The sequence below is a fragment of the Macadamia integrifolia genome, chromosome 7, assembly GCF_013358625.1.
Source record: "Macadamia integrifolia cultivar HAES 741 chromosome 7, SCU_Mint_v3, whole genome shotgun sequence".
Lineage (NCBI taxonomy): Eukaryota > Viridiplantae > Streptophyta > Magnoliopsida > Proteales > Proteaceae > Macadamia > Macadamia integrifolia.
The window spans coordinates 23,565,547-23,587,129 of NC_056563.1; the positions used below are offsets into that span (position 1 = coordinate 23,565,547).

At 38.8% G+C, this 21,583-nt stretch overlaps 1 protein-coding gene across 4 annotated transcripts in view; it reads right to left on the minus strand.

The window, feature by feature from the left end:
- The window catches only part of LOC122084498 (probable starch synthase 4, chloroplastic/amyloplastic), a 57,089-nt gene that overhangs the window by 34,140 nt on the left and 1,366 nt on the right, over nucleotides 1-21,583 (minus strand). For 2 of the 4 annotated variants that reach the window (XM_042652779.1, XM_042652780.1), the window contains exons 3-9: nucleotides 19,355-19,402; nucleotides 19,239-19,272; nucleotides 19,073-19,154; nucleotides 18,817-18,945; nucleotides 6,925-7,147; nucleotides 2,882-3,016; nucleotides 354-458 (exon numbers count right to left, since the gene is read on the minus strand). In XM_042652779.1, coding sequence (XP_042508713.1) covers nucleotides 354-458; nucleotides 2,882-3,016; nucleotides 6,925-7,147; nucleotides 18,817-18,945; nucleotides 19,073-19,154; nucleotides 19,239-19,272; nucleotides 19,355-19,402 — 756 coding nt within the window. The remainder of the gene's footprint in view (nucleotides 1-353; nucleotides 459-2,881; nucleotides 3,017-6,924; nucleotides 7,148-18,816; nucleotides 18,946-19,072; nucleotides 19,155-19,238; nucleotides 19,273-19,354; nucleotides 19,403-21,583) is intronic. The other 2 variants (XM_042652781.1, XM_042652783.1) reach the window with 2 other exon arrangements.

Here is a 21,583-nt window from a genome sequence, read left to right on the forward strand (position 1 = left end):
TTTTTTTGGGGTGGAGGGGGTGGGTATTATCATAAAAAGACTATCCAGGATAAGAAGCTAAGATTCCTATGGCTCATCTGTTTCCATGTAAAAAGGTGGAATAGGGAATACTTCCTGTACAATATGATTTTCCACTATTAGTTTTGAAATCAAATAAAAAAATACACAGAAAGATAAAGAGTAAAATTTTCATATAAACGCCGTTTGCAGAGAAAATTTTACAATGAAACAAACAGGGCCTATTTGAACAAGCGCCTTCCCGTCTCTTTTTTCCCACCTCCTCCTTTTTATACATTAACCATTCTCTTTGCTAACACAATTGTTACTTATCAATAAAGAAAACCGGTTCTCACCCAGTCCAGATTCTGTTTGCATGCCAATGACCATTGAAAAAAGAATAAAATTCTGCCTCAATTTTCCTTAATCCTTTAACTTGCTTCAAGTCCAGGCTAGCATACCTGTCAAAGGAAGACTTCCGAAGTTAGTGATCAGAAACATCTAGTGCCCAATTTAATTCACATGTTGAAACATCAGGTGGACAAAAAGTGATCCTCATAATTATTTTACTTCATGTCAGTCTACTGTCCTGTTCTGATACCCCATACCAGTGAATACCATCAAACATGCATTTGACAAACTGTAGGTCTGACAATCAGGATTGGTAAATAGAAACTCATGCACACTTTCCAAATAATAGATGAAGACATACCATACATACAATTTGATTCATAGCAACTTTATTTGCAATAAAACCAGAAAGCTAACGGAACAAGTGCTTATTTAATCATTACTGATGGATTTATCAAAGAAGGAAAATACAAAGAGAGTAAATTCCATGGTTCAAGGTCTCAGCAAGATGAGCAAAAGTTCCCTGCCCTTCCTCCTAGTTTCCTACGCTCTGTCAATACCAGAAAGTAGTCCAAGTGGTCTCGCAAGATGAGGAAGATCGCTGCCGCTGACAAAACCTTTCCTCCGACTCGATCCCAAACGATGGCCATGTAATGGTATGTCAGAAGAAACGGTCAAAGTCCAAACTTTTCAGTTAAAACCTTTTTCCTAATTTTTGGCAGAAAAAAAAAAAAAAAAAAAAAAAGGAAAACGTGAGGCTATAGATCGGCCAATAATAACTAACATATATAAAATTGAGCTCCAACCACTTAGTATTAAAACTAAATTGCAAGAAAAGCAATTTTTTAAAACCAGAAATTTTTTAAAAACAGAACAAAAAAAAAAAATAAAAAAGACGACTTCGCAAAGTCGTAGATCGGCTAATACTATGATCACTATCTAACACATAATAAATTGAAGCCTAACCACTATATATTTATCCTCTTTGTTGCAAAAAATTACTTTAGGGAAAAGGGTATTACCTCAAAGTTTGAATCTTCATCCAATCTCCCTTAAATCCACCATATCTTAGTTATAGACAAGGTTCAAGAACTCGTTTCATTTCGGTGTTACGGTGGTTCAAAACCGCCGAAATACCGAAATTTCGGCATCTTCATCCAATCTCCCTTAAATCCACCATATCTTAGTTATAGATAAGGTTCAAGAACGCATTTCGTTTCGGTGTTACGATGGTTCACAACCACCGAAATACCGAAATTTCGGCCAAATTTCTTCGAAATGGTGTACTTTTTCCCATGTGTTTCGCTGGGCATTTTGGGAGGCTAATGGCTGAAGTGGCTGAAATTAGCGAAACGAAATGACCGAGATGGTCGAAATTTCGACTAATGCATTCTTGAGCAAAATTTCGAAACGAAACTGAAATGGCCAAAATGTGACTGAGATGACCGAAATTATGTACTTTTATATTTCGTATGCTATTTTGTCTCGGTAAAAAAAAAAATATACCGAAATATCCGAGATTTCGGTGAGTTTTCGAGCCTTGGTTATAGATGAGTTGTACAAGCTCCTAACAACTTCTTCAACCAAGAATAGGAAGTGAAATAGCCTCCCTTTTCCCTAAAGTTTGAATCTTCATCCAATCTCCCTTAAATCCATCATATCTTAGTTATAGATGAGTTCTACAAGCTCCTAACAACTTCTTCAACCAAGAATAGGAAGTGAAATAGCCTAAATCCACTTCAAATCGAAGGTTTTACACTTCACAGTAGGTTTTGCACAGAAACTGTGAAATGGGGACAAGAGCCGATCAAAACAGTGTCAGTTTCGATCGACTTTAGAACTTCTATACCCATGGTTGTACCATTCCGGCAAACAAAACGGCACAACCGAGATGGCCCGATATTTTCACCGAAAGTTAAAGTTAAAATTATGCATGCCAATGAGTCGATTTACATTTCATGCAGATCAGTGTCCAAACTGACTTATTAGTTTTTTCGGTTGGTTCCAAGCGAAATGGTCGACTTCTTGAACCTTGGATTCATGTAAATGCATATGGCGCAAGACTAGGGTTCCCCTAGTTGCCATTTGAAAAAATTAAGAAAATTTTTTTTCTATACTAGAGGTACAGCCAGCTTTCCTTTTTCTGTTGTCCGATAAATTCTCCTCCATAGAATGTCTCAGAATCCAGTTCTGGTTTTGATGAACTACATAATTACTTCTCAATCTTCATTAATTAACCACATGTATCAACACTTGATATGATTAAACTTAGGATAACCAGACATATTAAAGTGCGCAATAATTTTATGTCTCCTCCAATCATTTTAACGCCAAGTTTTGATTCCAACAAATTTCCTCTCTGATACTGATATAGAATTCCAAAACGGACATAGCAGGAGCCTAATGGCTGGCATGAAATTTAACAAATGGTGTTATTTTCTACAGTTCAACTCAAATATGACAAGGTGAGGATATGGCCATCATTTTCTTAATTATCTGTAACTAAATTGAAAGAGATGTGCATAAAGCATACTTTGGCATGATAACCTCAGCTAAGTTTCCCTTTCTTTGTAGGGCACAAGATAGGCCAGTCACATATGATGCCAAGGGTCCAACTGCAGCCACTGGTGCCATTTCAGTACAAATGTGAACAATGTGAAATGCATTCCTGCATTTAAGACAACAGAACAAATGAGTATAGTTACAGACAAAGTAATAAACAACATAAAATAAGCGAACAACCTTCACTACAAAGTTCATGACTTGAACAGGAATTCATAAAATTCAACTACTCAGAATAACTAGAATCTTCATGTATGAAGCTTAAGTAATTTCCAAGTCACCACCCTTTCTTTCTGGAATGCCAGTTACATGGAGTAAAAATGATTTCATGACAGAAAATTGCAATTGAATTTATTGATAATAATTCTGCTAAAGATCTCTATATGTATCGCAGGGGGTATTCTTGTCATATATTTTCCTTCTTAAATACATGTGCAACTACACGTAAGTCCTGTCCTTTATTATAATTATGATTGTCTTTTCTACTATAAATAAAGGTTATTTCTCATAGTTAGGATATTCTGTCTAACCGTGAGACTCTTTTCCTCAAGGTTTCTCTCCTTGTTCTTCTCTTCTTCTTCTCTTCTTCCTTTCTCTTCTTCTCTCTTCTCCCTTCTTACATACACAGGTACTGGTTTCAGTTCTTGGTTTAGTCACAAACTCAAAATCGCATGGTAGATTATCCAGTGCAACTTGCACAAACTCACCCCAAATACATCAGAAATCAGGTCAAACAGAATACATATGAACACTGCAGGGTGGACAGGAACACTTCTCTCAAGTATTCTTAGGCAAGTTCTCTGAGTTCTCCACTATCCACTTATTGCTGCCTTATCTATCATTAGTTAGCAAATGAATTACTAGAACTTTAGGAATAGCCTCCTCTCAAGAGTCATGTTCTTCATTTCTCCAGTATATAACCCTCAAATCACAAAAAGGAACCATCTTTCAATGTTTCTTTACGAAAGGAAAGCATGCATCACAGCTATGCTATGAAAATATTCTCAATCTCCCAAGGTAACCTATGCCCCATGAGAAATTGAATGGACCAACAAAATAGGATAGGTTCATACATCCATTCGCAATACAATAGTCAGTGAATCATACCCCTTATTCTTTCATGCATAATGCATTTGTTGAACAGCTAGCATACTCCTACCCAGCAGGTTTTCTATTGAGGTCATCACAAGCTCATGGACTCAAAGGCTTCCAGCCTCGATGGATCAGGATTTTCTTGAATTATGCTGATAGGTGATGACCTCCCCTTCAGAGTCCAAAGAGTTGAATGACTTCACCAAGAAAGTACCTTTGGAAACTTGACTGTCCATCTTATTGAATCTAACTTCAGGTCTAAAGCTTCCATCAATAAGTATATAAACATAAAACTCTCCTACCTCCCCCTCATAGAGGTTTGTTCTAAATGTGTTCAAATGATCCTACCATACTCCCTATCATAGTTGTCACGGTGCCGCCCAGGCGTCTAGGCACTTTCTTGGGTCCAAGGTGGCAGTATGCATTGCTGACACTTCACGAGTTTACATTACAACAACAACAACAACTCAGCCTTTTCCCAACTAAATGGGGTCGGCTACATGTATCCGTGAGATGGTAAAATATGTACAACAATAATTATAAAAATTTTAAAAAATAAAAAATAAATAAATAAAGGGAAGAAGAAGAGAGAGAGAGAAAGCAACACCGCAGAAACATCCCACCCACAAACGATCAGCTATATGGATCTTTGCCCTCCAAACAACTCTGTTTGCAATCATACTAGAGTCAAGACCAAGCTTCTACATGTCTTTCCTTCCAACTTCATCTATGGTCATTTTAGGCCTGCCTCTAACTATTTTAGCACCTTCCATCTGGATCTGGTCACTCTTTAATAAGGCATCCCAAGGCCTCCGTTGAACATGACCATACCACCTTAAACGACATTCTCGGGGCTTGTCCTGAATCGGGGCAAGTCCCAAATCAGCTCTAACTCTCTTAGTTTTGCTGCACATCCATCTCAACATCCACATCTCTGATACATTCAGCTTATCTACGTTAAGCTTCTTGATTGCGCAGCACTCCACCCCATAAATAATAGACAGTCTTACGACAGTCCTGCAGAAATTTCTTTTACGCTTAAGAGGAATACGTTGATCGCCCATCACTCCAAATGCACCTCTCCACTTCATCCATCCTACTTAATTCTATGAGAGGCATCATCATAAATATTTACGGTTGACCCCAAATATCAAAAATAATCATTTTGCGGTATATCACTCTCCTCAAGTTTCACCACTTCATTACCCGACCTTGTGCAACTAAACCTACACACCACATAATCTGTCTTCGTTCTACTTATCTTAAGACCTCTTTACTCCAAGGTGGATCTCCATAACACCCACTTATCATTAATCCTTGCTACTATCTCATCCACCAGAACAATATCATCAACAAAAAACATATAACACGGAACCTCCTCTTGAGTGTTCTTGGTTAACTCATCCATGATTAGTGAAAATAAACAAGGGCTTAAAGTTGATCCTTGATGTCACCCAACTATAATTAGGAACTCACTACCTTGACCTCCCACAGTTCTCACACTAGTCACCATGCCCTCGTTCATATCTTTCATTATATCCATATATTTACTCTACACCCTTCTCTTCTCCAATACCTGCCATATTAACTCTCTAGGGACATTGCTTATGTTGATTTATGTTTAGCCCCAGAAGCGTGTGTACAAACTCGTAATGAGGGACGTGGTCTTGCTCGCGAAGGTAATGAAATTATCCGTAAGGCTAGCAAATGGAGCCCTAAACTAGCTGCAGCTTGTGAGGTATGGAAGGAGATCAAATTCGAATTCCCAGTACTTTGTCTATTATATATTAGTTTTCTCATATTAGGTCATTACTGGTATAATTATATCATATTGCATTGATATGGCTTCTATGTTGTATATAAGCATAATTATATAAAACTATCATTGTAATATTACAGTCATATATTGCATGCCTAGGGCGCCTAATCACCTAGGCACTCCTCCAATGCCACGGTCACCTAGTCACCATAATAACTATGCTTCCTATCAAATTACTTGTTCATTGGTATAGAGTAACAATCCATAGTTCCATACAGTCTCAGGCAACAAGTCACAAACCTCTACATGCCACACCAATCATCCTCCACATCTTCACTCCATCTCTTGTGCTTTTCATAATGCCTAACCATTTCTTTCTCTCAGTTAATCTTCTCCATAACACCTCTTGCTCCTCATCAACCCTCTGTAATCATTTTCCCAATGAAGACCAACGCACTATCTCCAACTCTGATTTTTGAATCATACATAAAACTTCCATCACAGCTCACTGACAAAAGCCCACTAACAAATAACAACAACCGCTCCCATCACTTCTTTCAGTGCCATAACAAAAAAAATTGCACCACCTAGAAGGTTCTAGATAAAAGGCCAATACATCCGTAGTCCTTCAGATCTTCTGTTCCATTTTCCAGAGTCAAGCTTTACCTACATCCATCAAGCCCTTTAAATCGGTTGTTTGAGATATACATATACGAGGCAAAGTCATCCAGAATCACAGATAGCTAAGATTCAAAGGACCAATTATCCTAACATAATGGTAGTTCTCTTTTCTTTCTTTTTTCTCTTTTGTTGAATTACTTGATCGGCTGGCCTTCAAGATGCAGTTGATGCATTATCTTGAATGATGCAGTGGCTTAATGTTTGAGCTGTGTATCTCTTTCATGAAATATGAGACCGTGTATCAACATATAGTGCATGCCCACCATATTAGCAGCAGAACCCCCTTTTTTAATCATAAATGATGGTCAGCAGGCACTGCAATTTTCTGCACAACAAGCCACATTCCATTTAAAGCATCTGTAACTTAAAATGAGAATTTATAAACAGGACAATAGATGTAATCAATCAGCAATATTGTAACAAAGAAGGTGTCAATATGTGTAACAATTTAACAGAAAATCAACTTGCAATGGATGGCATACCGCTTGCTTTTATCTGACCACTGGCGAAGTTCTGCCAGCAGCTCAGCATCTCTTTTTTGCTCGATGCAACAAAAAACATCACCCACAATAACCTTGTCGTCCATGACCACCCTTCTGAGATCGGAAGCTTCAACAGTGCTAATCAAGCCTGTCAGTACCATTGAATCTATTCGAAGCAACAACTCACAGAAAATTGACAGTTTGGTTGATTTAGGCAGGGCACCTGAAAACCAAGGCATCACCATTAGTCTCCACATTAGTTTCAAAAGATGCCTGAGGATCTGCAAAGATCAGAATATAATTCACAAAAAAGGCCTTTTCTTTATAACCACAACTATCACATAAAGCCATCATTTTGACACACCTTGGAACAACTCGAATGTAATTCACAAAAAGCCTTTCCTATTCAACTCTTTCCAGCTTCCCACTATATTAGTCTTTTTTTTTTTTTTTTTTTGAAGGGGGGGGGGTGTGGGAGAAAGGCATTTTAGATATTAAGTTTCTCCAAACAAAGAGATTTAATCATTTGTTGAAACTAATTCCTTTAGTGTATCATTTTCATGTATTTTACCCTTCTATAGGTTAGATTCATCATTTATGGGCATCCATCTTATACTTGACATTGTATCATTGTAAGAAACTAGTAGGGTCCCAAAAAGAAACAGGAATCTACGTAAGGGATCCAACTGATGACTTTGAAAACTTAAATACCATTTTCATTTAGTAGTGTAAACATGCCATTGGGAGTTGCACCAATCAACAAGAAGCTCCACGATTGTCATCTTAGGTGGTATGGCCATGTTCAAAAGAGGCCTAAGAATGCCCCAGTAAGGAGTGATCTGATTCAGATTGAAGGAGCTAAAAGAGCTAGGGGCAGGCATACAATGATCATAGACGAAGTGATGAAGAATGACATGCATAGACTCGGTCTTGTCCCAAGTATGACTTTGGATAGAGCCTATTAGAGAGCAAGGATCCAAGTAGCCGACCCCATGAAGCTATTATTCTCTTGACTTGTTGGGTTGTGCCTCTTTCCTCTTACTCTCATCTTTCTACTCTTATCCTTCTTCTCTCATCTCTCATCTCTCATCTCTCATCTTTGCATCTCTTCTGTTTGGACTTTTTTTTCCTTTTTTTTTTTTTTTTAATGGATCTATGTAGCCAACCCCATTAAGTTGGGATAAGGCTGAGATTGTTGTTGTTTTTTGTAGTGTAAACATGCTAATGAATGGCACTTCTGACTTCCACATTAGAATGTTTTATGTACATAGATGATATTGCAAACAATGCTTCCTTTTAAAACCTTCCCAAAAGGTGGATGCATTTGTTGTTTACTGAAAATTTCCACACACCATTAGTAAAATAACTACTCTAAATCTTCCACAAGAACAACAATTCAGCCTTATCCCAACTAAATGGGATCGGCTACATGGATCCATGCAAAGACAAGATATTAAAATTAATAGTTAAAAAAAAAAAATACCACAACAATAACAACTCTAGAATATCCCATCTAAATGGGGGTCAGCTACATGGATCCTTGCCCTCTAAACAACTCTATTCGAAGTCAAAACTTGAGTCAAGGCCTAAACTATGCATGTCTTTCCTCACTAATTCTCCTAGGGTCATTTTGGATCTGCCCCTAGTTCTTTTAGATCTTTCAATCTGAATCAGGTCACTCCTTCATATTGATGCATCCCAAGGCCTCCGTTGAACATGGCCATGCCAACTCAAACTACTTTCTAGGAGCTCCGGGCAACTCCCAACTCAGCTCTAATATGGTGATTCCTTACTTTATCCTTCCTAGTTTTGCCGCACATCCATCTCAGCATCCTTATCTTTGCTACACTTAGTTTATCTATACAACGCTTCTTAAGTTCCCAACACTCCACCTCATACATCATAGTCGGACATACAACTGTCCTCTAGAATTTTCCTTCAAGATTTAAAGGAATACTCTAAATCCTCCAAAAATTGAAAAAGGAAAGGAGAAAATGTCCTCCACACCACCAAACTAGCCTGCGCTCTCTCACATGATATTTTTATCTTTTTCCAGACACACTTTCTCCTCCTTTCTCCCCTGCCCCCATTGGAAGAACCACTATCACCCCCTCATTGATCCACTTTAGGATTTCTTCCCAAGCTGCCAGCATGGTGATCCCCCTCCCTATTAGAAATAACCAGTTAGTTGGCAGACACTTAATTGCAACAATCTGTAATATAATAAAGTCATATGCCTGACGTGAAGATTAAAGAATTGTATGATAGACTTATCAAAGCTAAATTAAACTAAAACCATGGAAAATATTTTAGTCTGATTCAACAGATATTAGGCTATTTTTTTAACCACTGATGGAGCATAATAAAGATACAACACTATCAATATGATCACTATATTAACTCCAAAGATAGAAGATCATAAGAGTTTCTACTTTCTAATAATAAGATTTTTACACATCTTATTAACTATGGTAAAAACATGTAGCCACTATGATGAACCAAACTAAAACAATGAAAATGGTCAGACTCTCCTATTCAGCAAATGCTAAGGGCCCAGATTGGTGCATGGACAATGCTGCCAAGATTGGCTACATGAATCTGTCCCACTGTGTGGCAGCTAAGTTGGTGTTTAAATTCTATGCACATGTACCTCCCATCACCCCATATCCATTTGATAAGTTTGAGACCATACAGCATTCATCATGTAGCTAAATAATGCTTTGAAAAAATGGTAGAAATAGAAAAACTAATTAAAACCGGTCGGATGGCTAATAATACACATGAAAATTCCATCAAGCATTGAAATAGTGGGCCATGCAATCAACTTGGAACAGGAGATTTGGCAAGTGCCTATTCTTGAGGGTATCCAGCCAGTCCATTGGTCAGAATGACCAAATCAGTTGGAAATCAAAGAGATCAAGTTTAGAGATGAGGGAGAAGTAGAGAAGAGAGGAAGGAAGAAGAAGGAGAAAGAGAGTGAAGAGTGCAAATCGTGAGTGAGTTATTTGCTCTTCTCACCTATATTAGGTTCAAGATAATATCTTGAGGAAATTACATAATCCCCCCTAGGGAGGTAAAAGCTAAAAAAGGAAAAATACAACTTAGGACAACATAATATAAAAACAGTTCCTAAAGTACCCATATTACATGAACTCCAACACTCCCCCTCAAGCTGGAGAATAATTGTCATACATTCCTAGCTTGCATAAAAGGGTACTAAACTGGTGAGGACGACAGCTTTGGTGAATATGTTTGCCAATTGAATCGCCTGTCTTCACAAAAGGTGTGCAAATGTTATCAAAGTCAATCTTCTCTTTGATGAAATGTCGGTCCACTTCAATGTGCTCTGTTCTATCATGTTGCACTAGGTTATGGACAATGCTTATAGCTGTTTTGTTGTCAAAATAGAGCCGCATAGGTCCTTTGGTGTTATGTCCTAACTCAAGAACCAACCAATGCAACCAAATGAGTTCACAAACTCCAAGAGCAATTGCCATGTATTCAGCCTCTGCACTAGATCTAGTTAACAGGTTATTTCTTGCTTCTCCATGTAACCAAGTTACCACCCACAAAAGTACAATAACCGGATGTAGATCGTCTGTCAGAGATGGATCCAACCTAATCAGCATCAAAGTAGCCTCTTATCCTCAAGTGATTGTTCCAGGCTTACAAAAGTCCTTTTTCCAGAGAGGACTTCAAGTATCTGAGGATGCGGTACACAGCATCAAAGTGCCCACTCTTAGGCGCATGCATAAACTAGCTCACTACTCCCACTACATAAGTAATGTCTAGGCGAGTCGGAGGCAGATAGATCAGCTTCCCCACTATCCTCTGGTATTTCCCAGCATCAATAGGGGAAGGACCATAGTCTTCTCCAAGCATATGATTCTACTCAATAGGAGAACTTGTCAAGTTACAACCTAGCATCCTTGTTTCTTTTAACAGGTCTAGCACAAATTTTCTCTGGCATATGTTGATTCCCTTCTTAGACCTTGACAATTCAATTCCCAAGAAATAATTCGAGTGTCCTAGATCCTTGATCTCAAATTGTTTGGCCAAATAGTCTTTTAGCCTAGCTATCTCATCATGGTCATCTCCAGTCACCACGAAATCATTAACATAAACAATCAATGTTGTGATGGTACCATTACCTCACCGGGTAAATAATGTGTCATCTGCTTGACTATGAGAATATTTATTCTTCAGAATGGCTTGTCAGAGGGGGCTGCATATACAATTTCTCCTCTAAGCCTCCATAAAGGAAGGCATTTTTCACATCCAACTGATATAAGGGTCAATCTCTGTTTTCGGTCAGAGATAAAAGAACTTTTATTGAGTTATGCTTGGCCACAGGAGCAAAGGTCTCCTAATAATCAATTTTATACACCTGATTGTACCCTTTGGTCACTAATCTTGCCTTGTACCTCTCAATAGCACCATATGATCGGTACTTGATTGTCTAAACCCACTTGCATCCAACTAGAATTTCCCCTGGGAAGGTCAACCAGTTTCCAGGTACAGTTCTTCTCAAGTGCCATCATTTCCTCAAACATGGCTTATTTCCACTTGGGCTCTAACAAAGCCTCAGAAGAAAGAGCAACTGCAAAAGCAACACTTGTAGAAGAGAGAGCATCATAGGAAACAAACTGGGTTATAAGAATATAGGATTAGTACAAGCTATCTTACCATTACGAACACCAATAGGAAAGTCTAACTCAGAGTTAGAAGATGAGATGTTATATGACTGAGGAAGGAAAGTTTAGGATGTGGATCCAAAGAGGACTCTTGGCAGAGGTCTTCTTGGTCCTTCTTGTGTATACAATATCAAGTGCATTCTCTGTACAAAGTCCACTAGTATCAACAATATCCACAGTATCAACATCATTCACCTCTTTATGTTTTCCAACATCAAAGGAAAAAGGAATAAGAAGCAAGGGAGTAAGAAACGGAATGGCATCAGTAGTCTTTCACTTTCACTTCCATTACTCTCCCCCTAAAGAGGATGCTGAGGAGAAGCAAAGAAAGAAACAGACTCAAAAAAGGTGACATCTTTGAAAAGAATATGTCTGCGAGAAGAAGGGTGGTAACACTTGTAGCCCTTGGTAGTGGAAGAATACCCAAGGTAGATGCATTTGAGAGCCTTAGGATCAAGTTCAGTGCGAAAGGATATGTTAACATGCAAATAATAAGCACAACCAAATGCCCTGGGATGAAGGGAAAAAGTTGAAGACTGAGAAGACAAGAGTGCACATTTTCCGACCCAAGGATTTTGTAGGCATGCAGTTGATGAGAAAAGCAGCAATAAGAACTGCCTCAGACAAAAAAGTTTTAAGAACATGCAGGCCAAAGAGAAGGCTCCTATCAACTTCTAACAAATGACGATTTTTCCTCTCACCAACCACATTATGTTGGGTTGTATCAACACAATCAAACTGATGGATAATACCACTGTCAGTCAGTAAAAAAGTCTTGAAGACCACCATACATGTACTCCCCCTTTATCAGACCGGACTATTTTGATCTTGGTTTCAAACTGGGTATAGACCATTTTATAAAAGTTTTTGAAGGCATCATAAACATCACTCTTCTGTTTTATAAGAATGGTCCAAGTACAACAAGAAAAATCATCAACAAATGAAACAAAATAACGATGGCCAAACAAGGAGGTAGTAAAACAAGGTCCCCAAACATCAATATGCACAATGTGAAGGGGAACAACAAATCTATTACCATAATAAGGATAAGAAGAACGACAATGTTTTGCAAAAGTACATGGTTCACAATGAAATACATGAGAAGAAAAAACGTAAATAAATGAGGTAATTGTTTCCTCATAATAACAAAAGAAGGATGTCCCAAACATTGATGCCAAAGCATCACAGTCTATAGAACTACTATCACTATGGCCATATGCATAGGACTGTGGTATAGTCAAAAAAGATAATTGCGGCTCAAGGCGATAGAGTCCGCTCTCTTCACGTCCACTGCCAATAATCTTCCTCGTCACCAAATCCTGAAAGATACAGTGAGAAGAGGAAAAAATGATACAACGATTCAAGGACTTAGTCAAAGTGCTCACATACAAAAGGTTCAAGGTAAGGTTAGGAACATGAAGAACGGAATTAAGTGAAATAGAAGAGGTAATGAGAATACTGCCTCTACCAGAAAAAAGAGGAAAGGATACCATCAGCCACCTGAACCTTATCCTTACCAGAATAAATGGAGTTAGAATCATAATAATGGGACGTACCAATCATGTGGTCAGTGGCACTAGAATCAATGACCCACGACGGAGCTGTGGGAGGTGCAAAAGTGGTGACATGCATAGCAGAAGTTGAGACATCCTATGAGGTAGATGGACAACCAAGTTGAGACATGAATCGGCAAAGCACTGAAATGTCATCCCTAGAGAAGGAGATGGTATCTACCTATGAGGGGCCTCTAGTATCAGTCTCTATCATAGTAACATGGGTTGTAGCCCCCCTCTACAGCCACCACGTGTGTCAGTAAATCCACCACGTGTACTAGGAGGGCGGCTATGAAGAACCCAACACATCTCTCAAGTGTGCCCAAGTTTTCCACAATGATCACATTATCGGGGTCTATCTCTGTCACCTCCACAGGATGACCCTTGGCCTCGACCACCTCCACGTCATTCACTGTGGATAGTGGAAGAAAGAGCAAAGCGCTCAAGTGAAGATGTAGAATCCACAGCACCTCTCATCGTCTCCTCACTCAGGAGGTAACTACACACCTCATGAGGCGACCTACCCAAAATCTGTATCCTGATTGGCTTGTAGTCTGAATTCAACCCACCTAGTAGAATCAAAACACGCTCATTTTCAAGAGATCCATAGACCTTGGCTTCATCATCAGGATTGGACAACTGAAGGTCTCTGTAATGATCATACTCCTCTAAAGTCCAATAACAGTTATATAGTAGTCAAAATAGATTTGTTCCCCTGCTTCATGGAGAGTGCCTAGGAGTTGGTAGACCTTCACAGTCACCTACCCTGTCATAGGTCTTAGAGACACTATCCCAAATATCCTTAGCAGTTTCCTTCTTGATAAATCTCCTGCCTATCTCAGGATTCATGGAGAAAAGCAGTCAAGTTATAACAGTAGAGTTCCCAGTTTCCATTTCTGGTAACCTGGATCTGCAACAACAGGAGCATTGATAGCCCAATAATATACCCTAGCTTCCCTCTACTCCGTAGGAATAGCTTCAAAGAATGTGACCAGTCCAAATAGTTGGTACTATCCAACTTCACAGGAGAAATCTGAGTATTGAGATTATCAAAGACAATCGAACTGGGATTGGTACTACTCGACCCACCAGATGTAGCATCTGTAGATTCCGTGAGATCAGACATGGTGTAAGGATACTCCTAAAACAACATCAATGTTGACCAAACCAAGTGGGAAACAGAAGTCTCAAGTATCGTGTTCTCAGGACCCAAAAAAATCCAACAAGCTAGTAAACCATAAAATCTTGATGGAACATTAATAAAACTGACTGCTAACCATGAATCTGCATCCCAAAAGTATAAACAAACATTATAGAGTCAAGCACATCCATCATAAGCAACCAAATCACAGAGTGCTAGCCATTATAGACTAAACAACTCACAGAGACTGAAAAAACCAATACCTGGCAGCAAGGAGAGAATGTGGTTGTGTTCCAACACCACACCACATCACGAACCAAGATTTGGGGGGTCAAAGAGGACCCTTGGGCAACTCCAAAGAACCTCCAACTCCAACCAACCTCAGTTCAGGAAGGAACAAAAAAAAAGGGCCAGATCTGTGTACTGTTCACAGAGTTACTTTAGCAGCAGCAGAAAAAAGGAGTTGCAGACCTTGGGCTTCCTCCTTTGCAATTAAGCTTTCAGGGGCTCAAAAGGGGGCCTAGGGCGACTCTAATGTACCAGGTCCCAACTCCAACAAAGCCCTGATGAGGAAGAACAAGGGTTGTTTCAGAAATCTGGTTACTCTTCACAGAACAGCAGATCAGGTTGAGTTCTTCACGTATGGAGCATGAATAGCTTCAATCTTCACCAGCAGTAGCTTCTATAGAGTGTATTGATCCATCACTATGGCATGTACAAAGTATTCCCTGCTCTGAAACCCTCTATTATTGTTGGGTTCCAAAGCTAGAGAGCCTAGGTTTCAAGATCCTTGATTGACTCTAAACCTACAACTCTAATATGAAGTTGGAAATCAAAGAGATTGAGTTTAGAGATGAAAAAGAAGTAGAGAAGAGAAGAAGGAGAAAAGTTTAGAGGAGAAAGAGAGTGAAAGTGCAAATCGTGAGTGAGCTATTTGCTCTTCTCACCTATATTAGGTTCAAGATAATATCTTAAGGAAATTACATAATCCCCCCCTCAGGGAGGTAAAAGGTAAAAAAGGAAAAATACAATTTAGGACAACTAAATATAAAGATGGTTCCTAAAGTACCCCTATTACATAAACTCCAACAAAATCAACCTCCAGATGGATCAAATCACTAATCCATGTACCAAGCTTGGCTAAATGGTGCATCCTCAAGATCTTTAGGCCCCATTTGGCTGTTGGAAGAGTTGTGGGTAGGATACAACAAAGTGAGGAGTGTCTGAAAACTTTCCCAATTTGCTGAGGAAATGATGCATTTGGATGTCTGGGGTGGGGAAGTCTTGAAAATGTCAAACTTCTCTGTCAACTCCATGCCTTCTCCACCCCACCTCCTCTAAAAATAAATTCAAATTAGGATTTTGGCGAGGAGGTTAAGGGAAGTTGCAATTGTCCTGAGCCTCTCTCTCTTTATATATATGACCGAGGGAGTAGAGCTCCAGCAACCATGGTTCTTAGCTTTGCTCGCAACTTGTAGTTTCCACCAAGACAACTCAGTTCTGACCACGTATGAGATGAAGCCAGTTGAAAGAGAGCAAGGATCAAGGTAAGAGAGAAGAGATGAGAGAACGAGAAGAAAAGAGTTGTGTGCAAATCGTATTTGAGAGAGAGAGCTCATCCCACAGATATTGAATCACGAATATAAAAAGGAAGAATTAAATACACCTCCCTAAGTAAAAGGGAAAAAAATAAAATACATCATAAGAGAACAAGTAAATAAACTAATTCCCAAAGCATACTTAATACATAAACTCTAACACTCCCCCTCAAGCTAGAAAATAAATGTCATGCATTCCCAGCTTGCACAAAAGGGTACTGAACTGATGATGGATGAGCCCCTTTGTGAAGAGATTTGCCAATATCACATGTCCTCACAAAAGGAGTGCATATGTAACCAGAGTCGATCTTATTTGACAAAGTATTTGTCTATCTCTATGTGCTTCGTAAGATCATGTTACCTAAGATTGTGGACTACTTATGGTAGCCTTGTTATCAAAATATAGACACATGGTGCCTTAGTATGAAACCCCAAATCTTAGACCAGCCTTCTCAACCATAGGAGTTCACATATTACATGAGTCATAGCTCTAAATTCTGCCTTTATACTTGATTGAGACACAACCAGCTACTTTTTACACACGCAACCAGGTTACCACCCACAAATGTAAAATTCCCAGATGTAGATTATCTATTAGATATTGAGCCATCCCAATCAACATTGGTGTAGTCTTTTATCCTCAAATGGTTGTGCCTGGTATATAATAATCCTTTCCCTGGGGTGAACTTCAAGCAAATGTGATAAACAGCATACAAATACCCACTCTTAAGGGCATGCATCACTATTCCAACTGCAGAAGTGATGTTTGGGCGAGCTAAAGACGGGTAGATCAACTTCCTCATTAGTCTTTAGCATTTCCTTGCATCAATAAGGGATGGACCACAATCTTCTCCAAGCTTGTGATATTTTTCAATAGGAGAATTTACTAGTTTGCAACCCAACATTACCGCCTTTCATAAAGTCCAGCACAAAATTCCTCTAGCAAATATCCTCTTCTTAGATTTTGACACTTCAATCCCCAAGAAATACTTCAAAGGTCCAAGACCTTTAACTCTCAAACAATTGGCCAAAGTAGGACTTCAATCTCATTATCTCAACCTCGTCATTTCAGTCACAATAATGAAACGAAAGAAAGGGGGCAAAATGAGTAAGAAACAAATGTAGAAATAGAAAGAACTTTCAAAACGAAGGGGGCTAGACAGGAACAAGAGGGATCCACCGAAAAAGACCTTAACCCTTCCCTTTGTTTGGAAGAAAAGGAAGATCATATCACCCACGTAGACAATAAGGGTTGTGATAGTACCATTACCTCACCGGGTAAATAAAGTGCAGTCAGCTTGGCTTTGGAAATACCCATTCTTCAAAATGGTCTGTCTAAACCTCTCGAACCAAATCTTTGGAGACTGTTTGAGGCCATATAAAGCCTTTTTAGAAGGCACACTTTCCCTTCAGCTAAGGGAACTTGAAACCTAGTGGATTTTGCATGTACTATTCCTCTTCTAAATCACTATGGACGAAAGTATTCTTCACATCCAACTGATACAATGGCCAATCTCTATTAGCCACCAATTATAAGAGGACTCTTATCAAATTTTGCTTAGACACAAGAGAAAATGTCTCCTAATAGTCAATCTCATATACCTAATTGTACCCTTATGCCACCAATCTGGTCTTATATATCTCAACAACACCATTAAATCGGTACTTGATTGTGTAAACCCATCGGCATCCAACTGGAACTTTCCCCTTAGAAGATCAACCAATTTCCAGGTACAATTCTAAAGTGCCGTCATTTCCTCATACATGGCTTGCTTCCCCATGGGGTCAGACATAGCCTCATAGAAACAACACGAGGATTTTATAGTGGTTCAAGTGTTCAACTCAACCGAGTCTAGCCCCACGCCCTGGCCCTACCAAACATTGGCTCTAGTACCATGTTTGATTGTGGGAATGAATGATTGTCATTGACAGCCCTACTACTCTATTTATAAATTATAATAAGTGAATAAAGGGTACAAGCGTAGGAATGCTTCATGGACAGATTTACCCTTATACCCATATTATAACATCTATATTAGTTTCAGACTTCTCTAATCCTTTTCAGTTTCTGCTCTATTTCTCAGTCTTAAGGTTCACTGCGATTCTGGTTTCATAAGGGTGGGCCTGTGTTTATTATTTCAGCCTAGTTTACCTCGTCAAGTTGTATATCATACAAAGCTATGTAGCAAGGATAATGACATGTATGTGATGTCCAACACACATATGAAGTGTCTAACAGATCAATTTCAGAAAAAAAGAAAAACACATGCATTTTATTATGGGAGAAAAACGCTGACAGGCTGTGTAGCATTCAGTAGGGCCTCCCTCCTATTCAGAGAGAGAGACAAGGAGATGCCAGTGTATGCTACGCAGCCAGACAGGGAACTCAATCCCTTATTTCATATAATATTATATATTCTAAAATTACGTGATTCATGAAAAGGTGCAATGTATAAAAAATGTTAGATTAAGCAAGTATGCTCGAAAAGGTATAGAAATAATAAACATACCCAACTAATTGCTGATTGTTACAAGTGATAAACAATAAACTGCAGTTTCTCCAAATAAATTTGTCAACATCTTTTTACATGTTGATACAACATCAGTCCAACACATCCAGATTTCACAAATCGGGATATAAATGTTGAAGTGTACGAAGATTCATTCACAAATCATGGCAATGATGGACATCAAGGCACCCAGACCTTAAGATCCTATTATGGACCCTCCACATGTTATAAATGTTAAATCCAACACAAATACCTAGGAAATATGGTGCTGGGCAATAAAATATGGTGCTCACGTTGGCACCTTGGTGCCACCTATATGTCACCTTGGTGCCTTGACAACTATAATGGCAACCAGAGTTCATGGGACACATTGATGCAGGATGAGGGTATTATTACCTTTTGCAATGGTCGCCTGTGTTCCAAGCTCCAACTGTTCAATTCTGTCCATCAGAACTCGTTTCTCTTTCTGTGCTTTGTTCAGCTCTTCAACTGCCGCAAGCCGTTGTTTGTTCAGGTAGATAATATCTAAACATTCATCAAAGAATGCATAAGGAACAGATAACAGAACAGTTTTACTGCCTGCAGCATGGCAATCAACCATTTAAATGTCAAATGTGAACCACATGGTACAGGGGTCAGCACAAAGACTTACTCTGTTGAGCATCTCTAAAAAGTTTCCAAATGTCATTTTGTTTCAGATTTGGTTGTCCTCTAATGGACGAATGAAATGACTCCTTATAAAATAAAAATCAAATCCACCCAGTAAACCAACAATAGATGAAAGCAAAGTAATAGGAACTTTATAGTAAGACACATACTGGTAATATCTCCTTGTTCTGATGCCCTTCCAACCTAGAGTACAAGTCAACAAACTTGTCACTGAAACAGTTACATGGAGGAAATGTTGAAAACATAATAACACTGAGTTACTTACTCCATCCTTAAAGGTCCAGAAATCGAGCTGTTTGCATTCTCATCGTTCCTGAAACAAAAGATCAATTTATTCAAGCTATTCAAAGAGTACTTCAATTTTAAAAAATAGAAGTACAAAAAATTTCTATTTAAATGAAATAGAAGCAGAAGCAGTAACATTTGGGGAAAGGATGGTATCCATCCCAATAAGGAATCTGAAAATTTGGGCATCTCAATACCTGCTTCTATTTTTTATTTGTAACGGAAATATTTTGATAATCTAAGAAAGCAATCAAAGGAAAGGCAGTACCCACTTCCAAAATAGGTGGCATGAGTTCCACCCTTTTTGGGGGTTTTGCCACAAGGCGGTGTCAATCACCACCAATTTTTGAGGATTTGTTGTCCGCATCATCAAAGCATAGGCTGACTTTCAGCACATTCTGACTTCTCCATGTCCCAGAATAAGACTTTAAAATTGCTTGAAAAACTCATTTCTATCCAAAGAACAGGAACCATTGAAAAACACAAAAGACCCACATAAGATTGATATTGGGCCACCAAATTTGAAATTTGGTATATCAAGCACAACTCCCCATCTATCCGACGGTCAAAACAACCAAAAATTATTTTCAAGTGGAAGAAATGGTCTATAATCTCTGTCAGATGTGGGCCAATTTATGCTTGTTCACTTTTTGCACTGCCAGTTCCAAGCAGAAAATGTTGGATTTTGTGTCAGCTTAACAACCAGAACCAAACTTTAAGCTGAAGGTTTTTCATACATGAATTTTGGAAATCCTAGATAGAATGAAATGGAGGAACAGGAATCGTGTGGCCAACTCCACGTGGTTGGCATAACGCTTTTTTGAGTTGAATTGAGTTGTTCATTTATAGATATATACAGAGAGGCAGCCAAAATTAAACAAGAAAAACAATTGAAGTCTTCAACTCAAAATCAATCATGATGGAACTTGAATTTCAATTTTATTAGAAGAAGAAGAAGAAGAAATCCTAATAATGGTAAGAAGATTTCTCAACATAGTCAAAGAGTATAAGATCCAATCTCAATGGATACCCTACCCAAGTGAATCCGAGTACAATTGCACTACAATGTAACAAGAACAAATCATACAACAACAATTCAGCCATATCCCGACTTAATGGGTTCGCTACATGGATCCAATCATAGACAAAAAAAGGAAGAGTATAAGTAAAAGGGGGGGTGGAAGGACACAAACACAACAAATCAGTAGAATATCACCTAGATGGGGTCGGCTCCATGGATTCTTGCCCTCCAATCAGATATATTTGAGTCATACTTGGGACAATACCTAAACTATGCATGAAAAATAATTTTTTCCTGTTCCTTTTTCTAGAATAGAGAACTATGATTTAATAAATAGAAAAAAGAAAAAGGCTAACAATTACTCTCTTTTTTTTTATCACCGACTACCAAGTAATTCTAAAATCAGCCTACTCGCAGTACTCTGCTAGCTGCCACCACTATGCTACAAGAGAGCCCACATACAGATAAGATACATAGAAATCCCAAAGGCAAAAGAAGTTACAAAATATACAACCCCTCCGAAATATGGAACAAAACCACATACTACAGGACCACCACAACACTTCATCAGTCTGAAGTTCTGATTTCCCTGGTTGTGTATTTCTAAGGATGCTGCCTGGAGCAATAATGATGTTTCTCATGTAGAGGAATTGTCATAAGATGTTATTTGGGCACCCTTTATTGCAGCAAAAGCCAGTTTTGTCTTCTCCTCTAAGCCGGGGAACTTTGAAGCTGAGGTCATTCAAAACACTCTCCTTTGATTCTGAAGTCTGAATCTTATGAAGGTGGTGATTGCATCTTATTGCGAATGCCCAATCAACTCTATCTGTAAGAAATATCTACCTCCCAGGGCATCCCCTTACTGTTACAAACAATTCTAAATTTAGCTGGTGTTTTTTTTTTTACATTTTGTTCAAGTTAGCCTTGTTTCTCTCTTTACATTTTGTCCAAGATAGCCACAGCCTAAATGGTTTGGTGGGGATGCCCCACCCCTTGTTCGCCTTAAACCCTTGTATCTGATGTCTCTTCTGTAGAGGTGCCTCGATTCTTCTCAACATCAATAAAGTCCATCAGTGTTCACCCAAAAAAAAATTTCTTTCCAGCTTGAAAACCCAACAGAGAAGAAACCAGAGTCTTGGAGCCCAACCCCCATAGCAACACCAAACAACTCCCCCTTCCCCCCCCCCC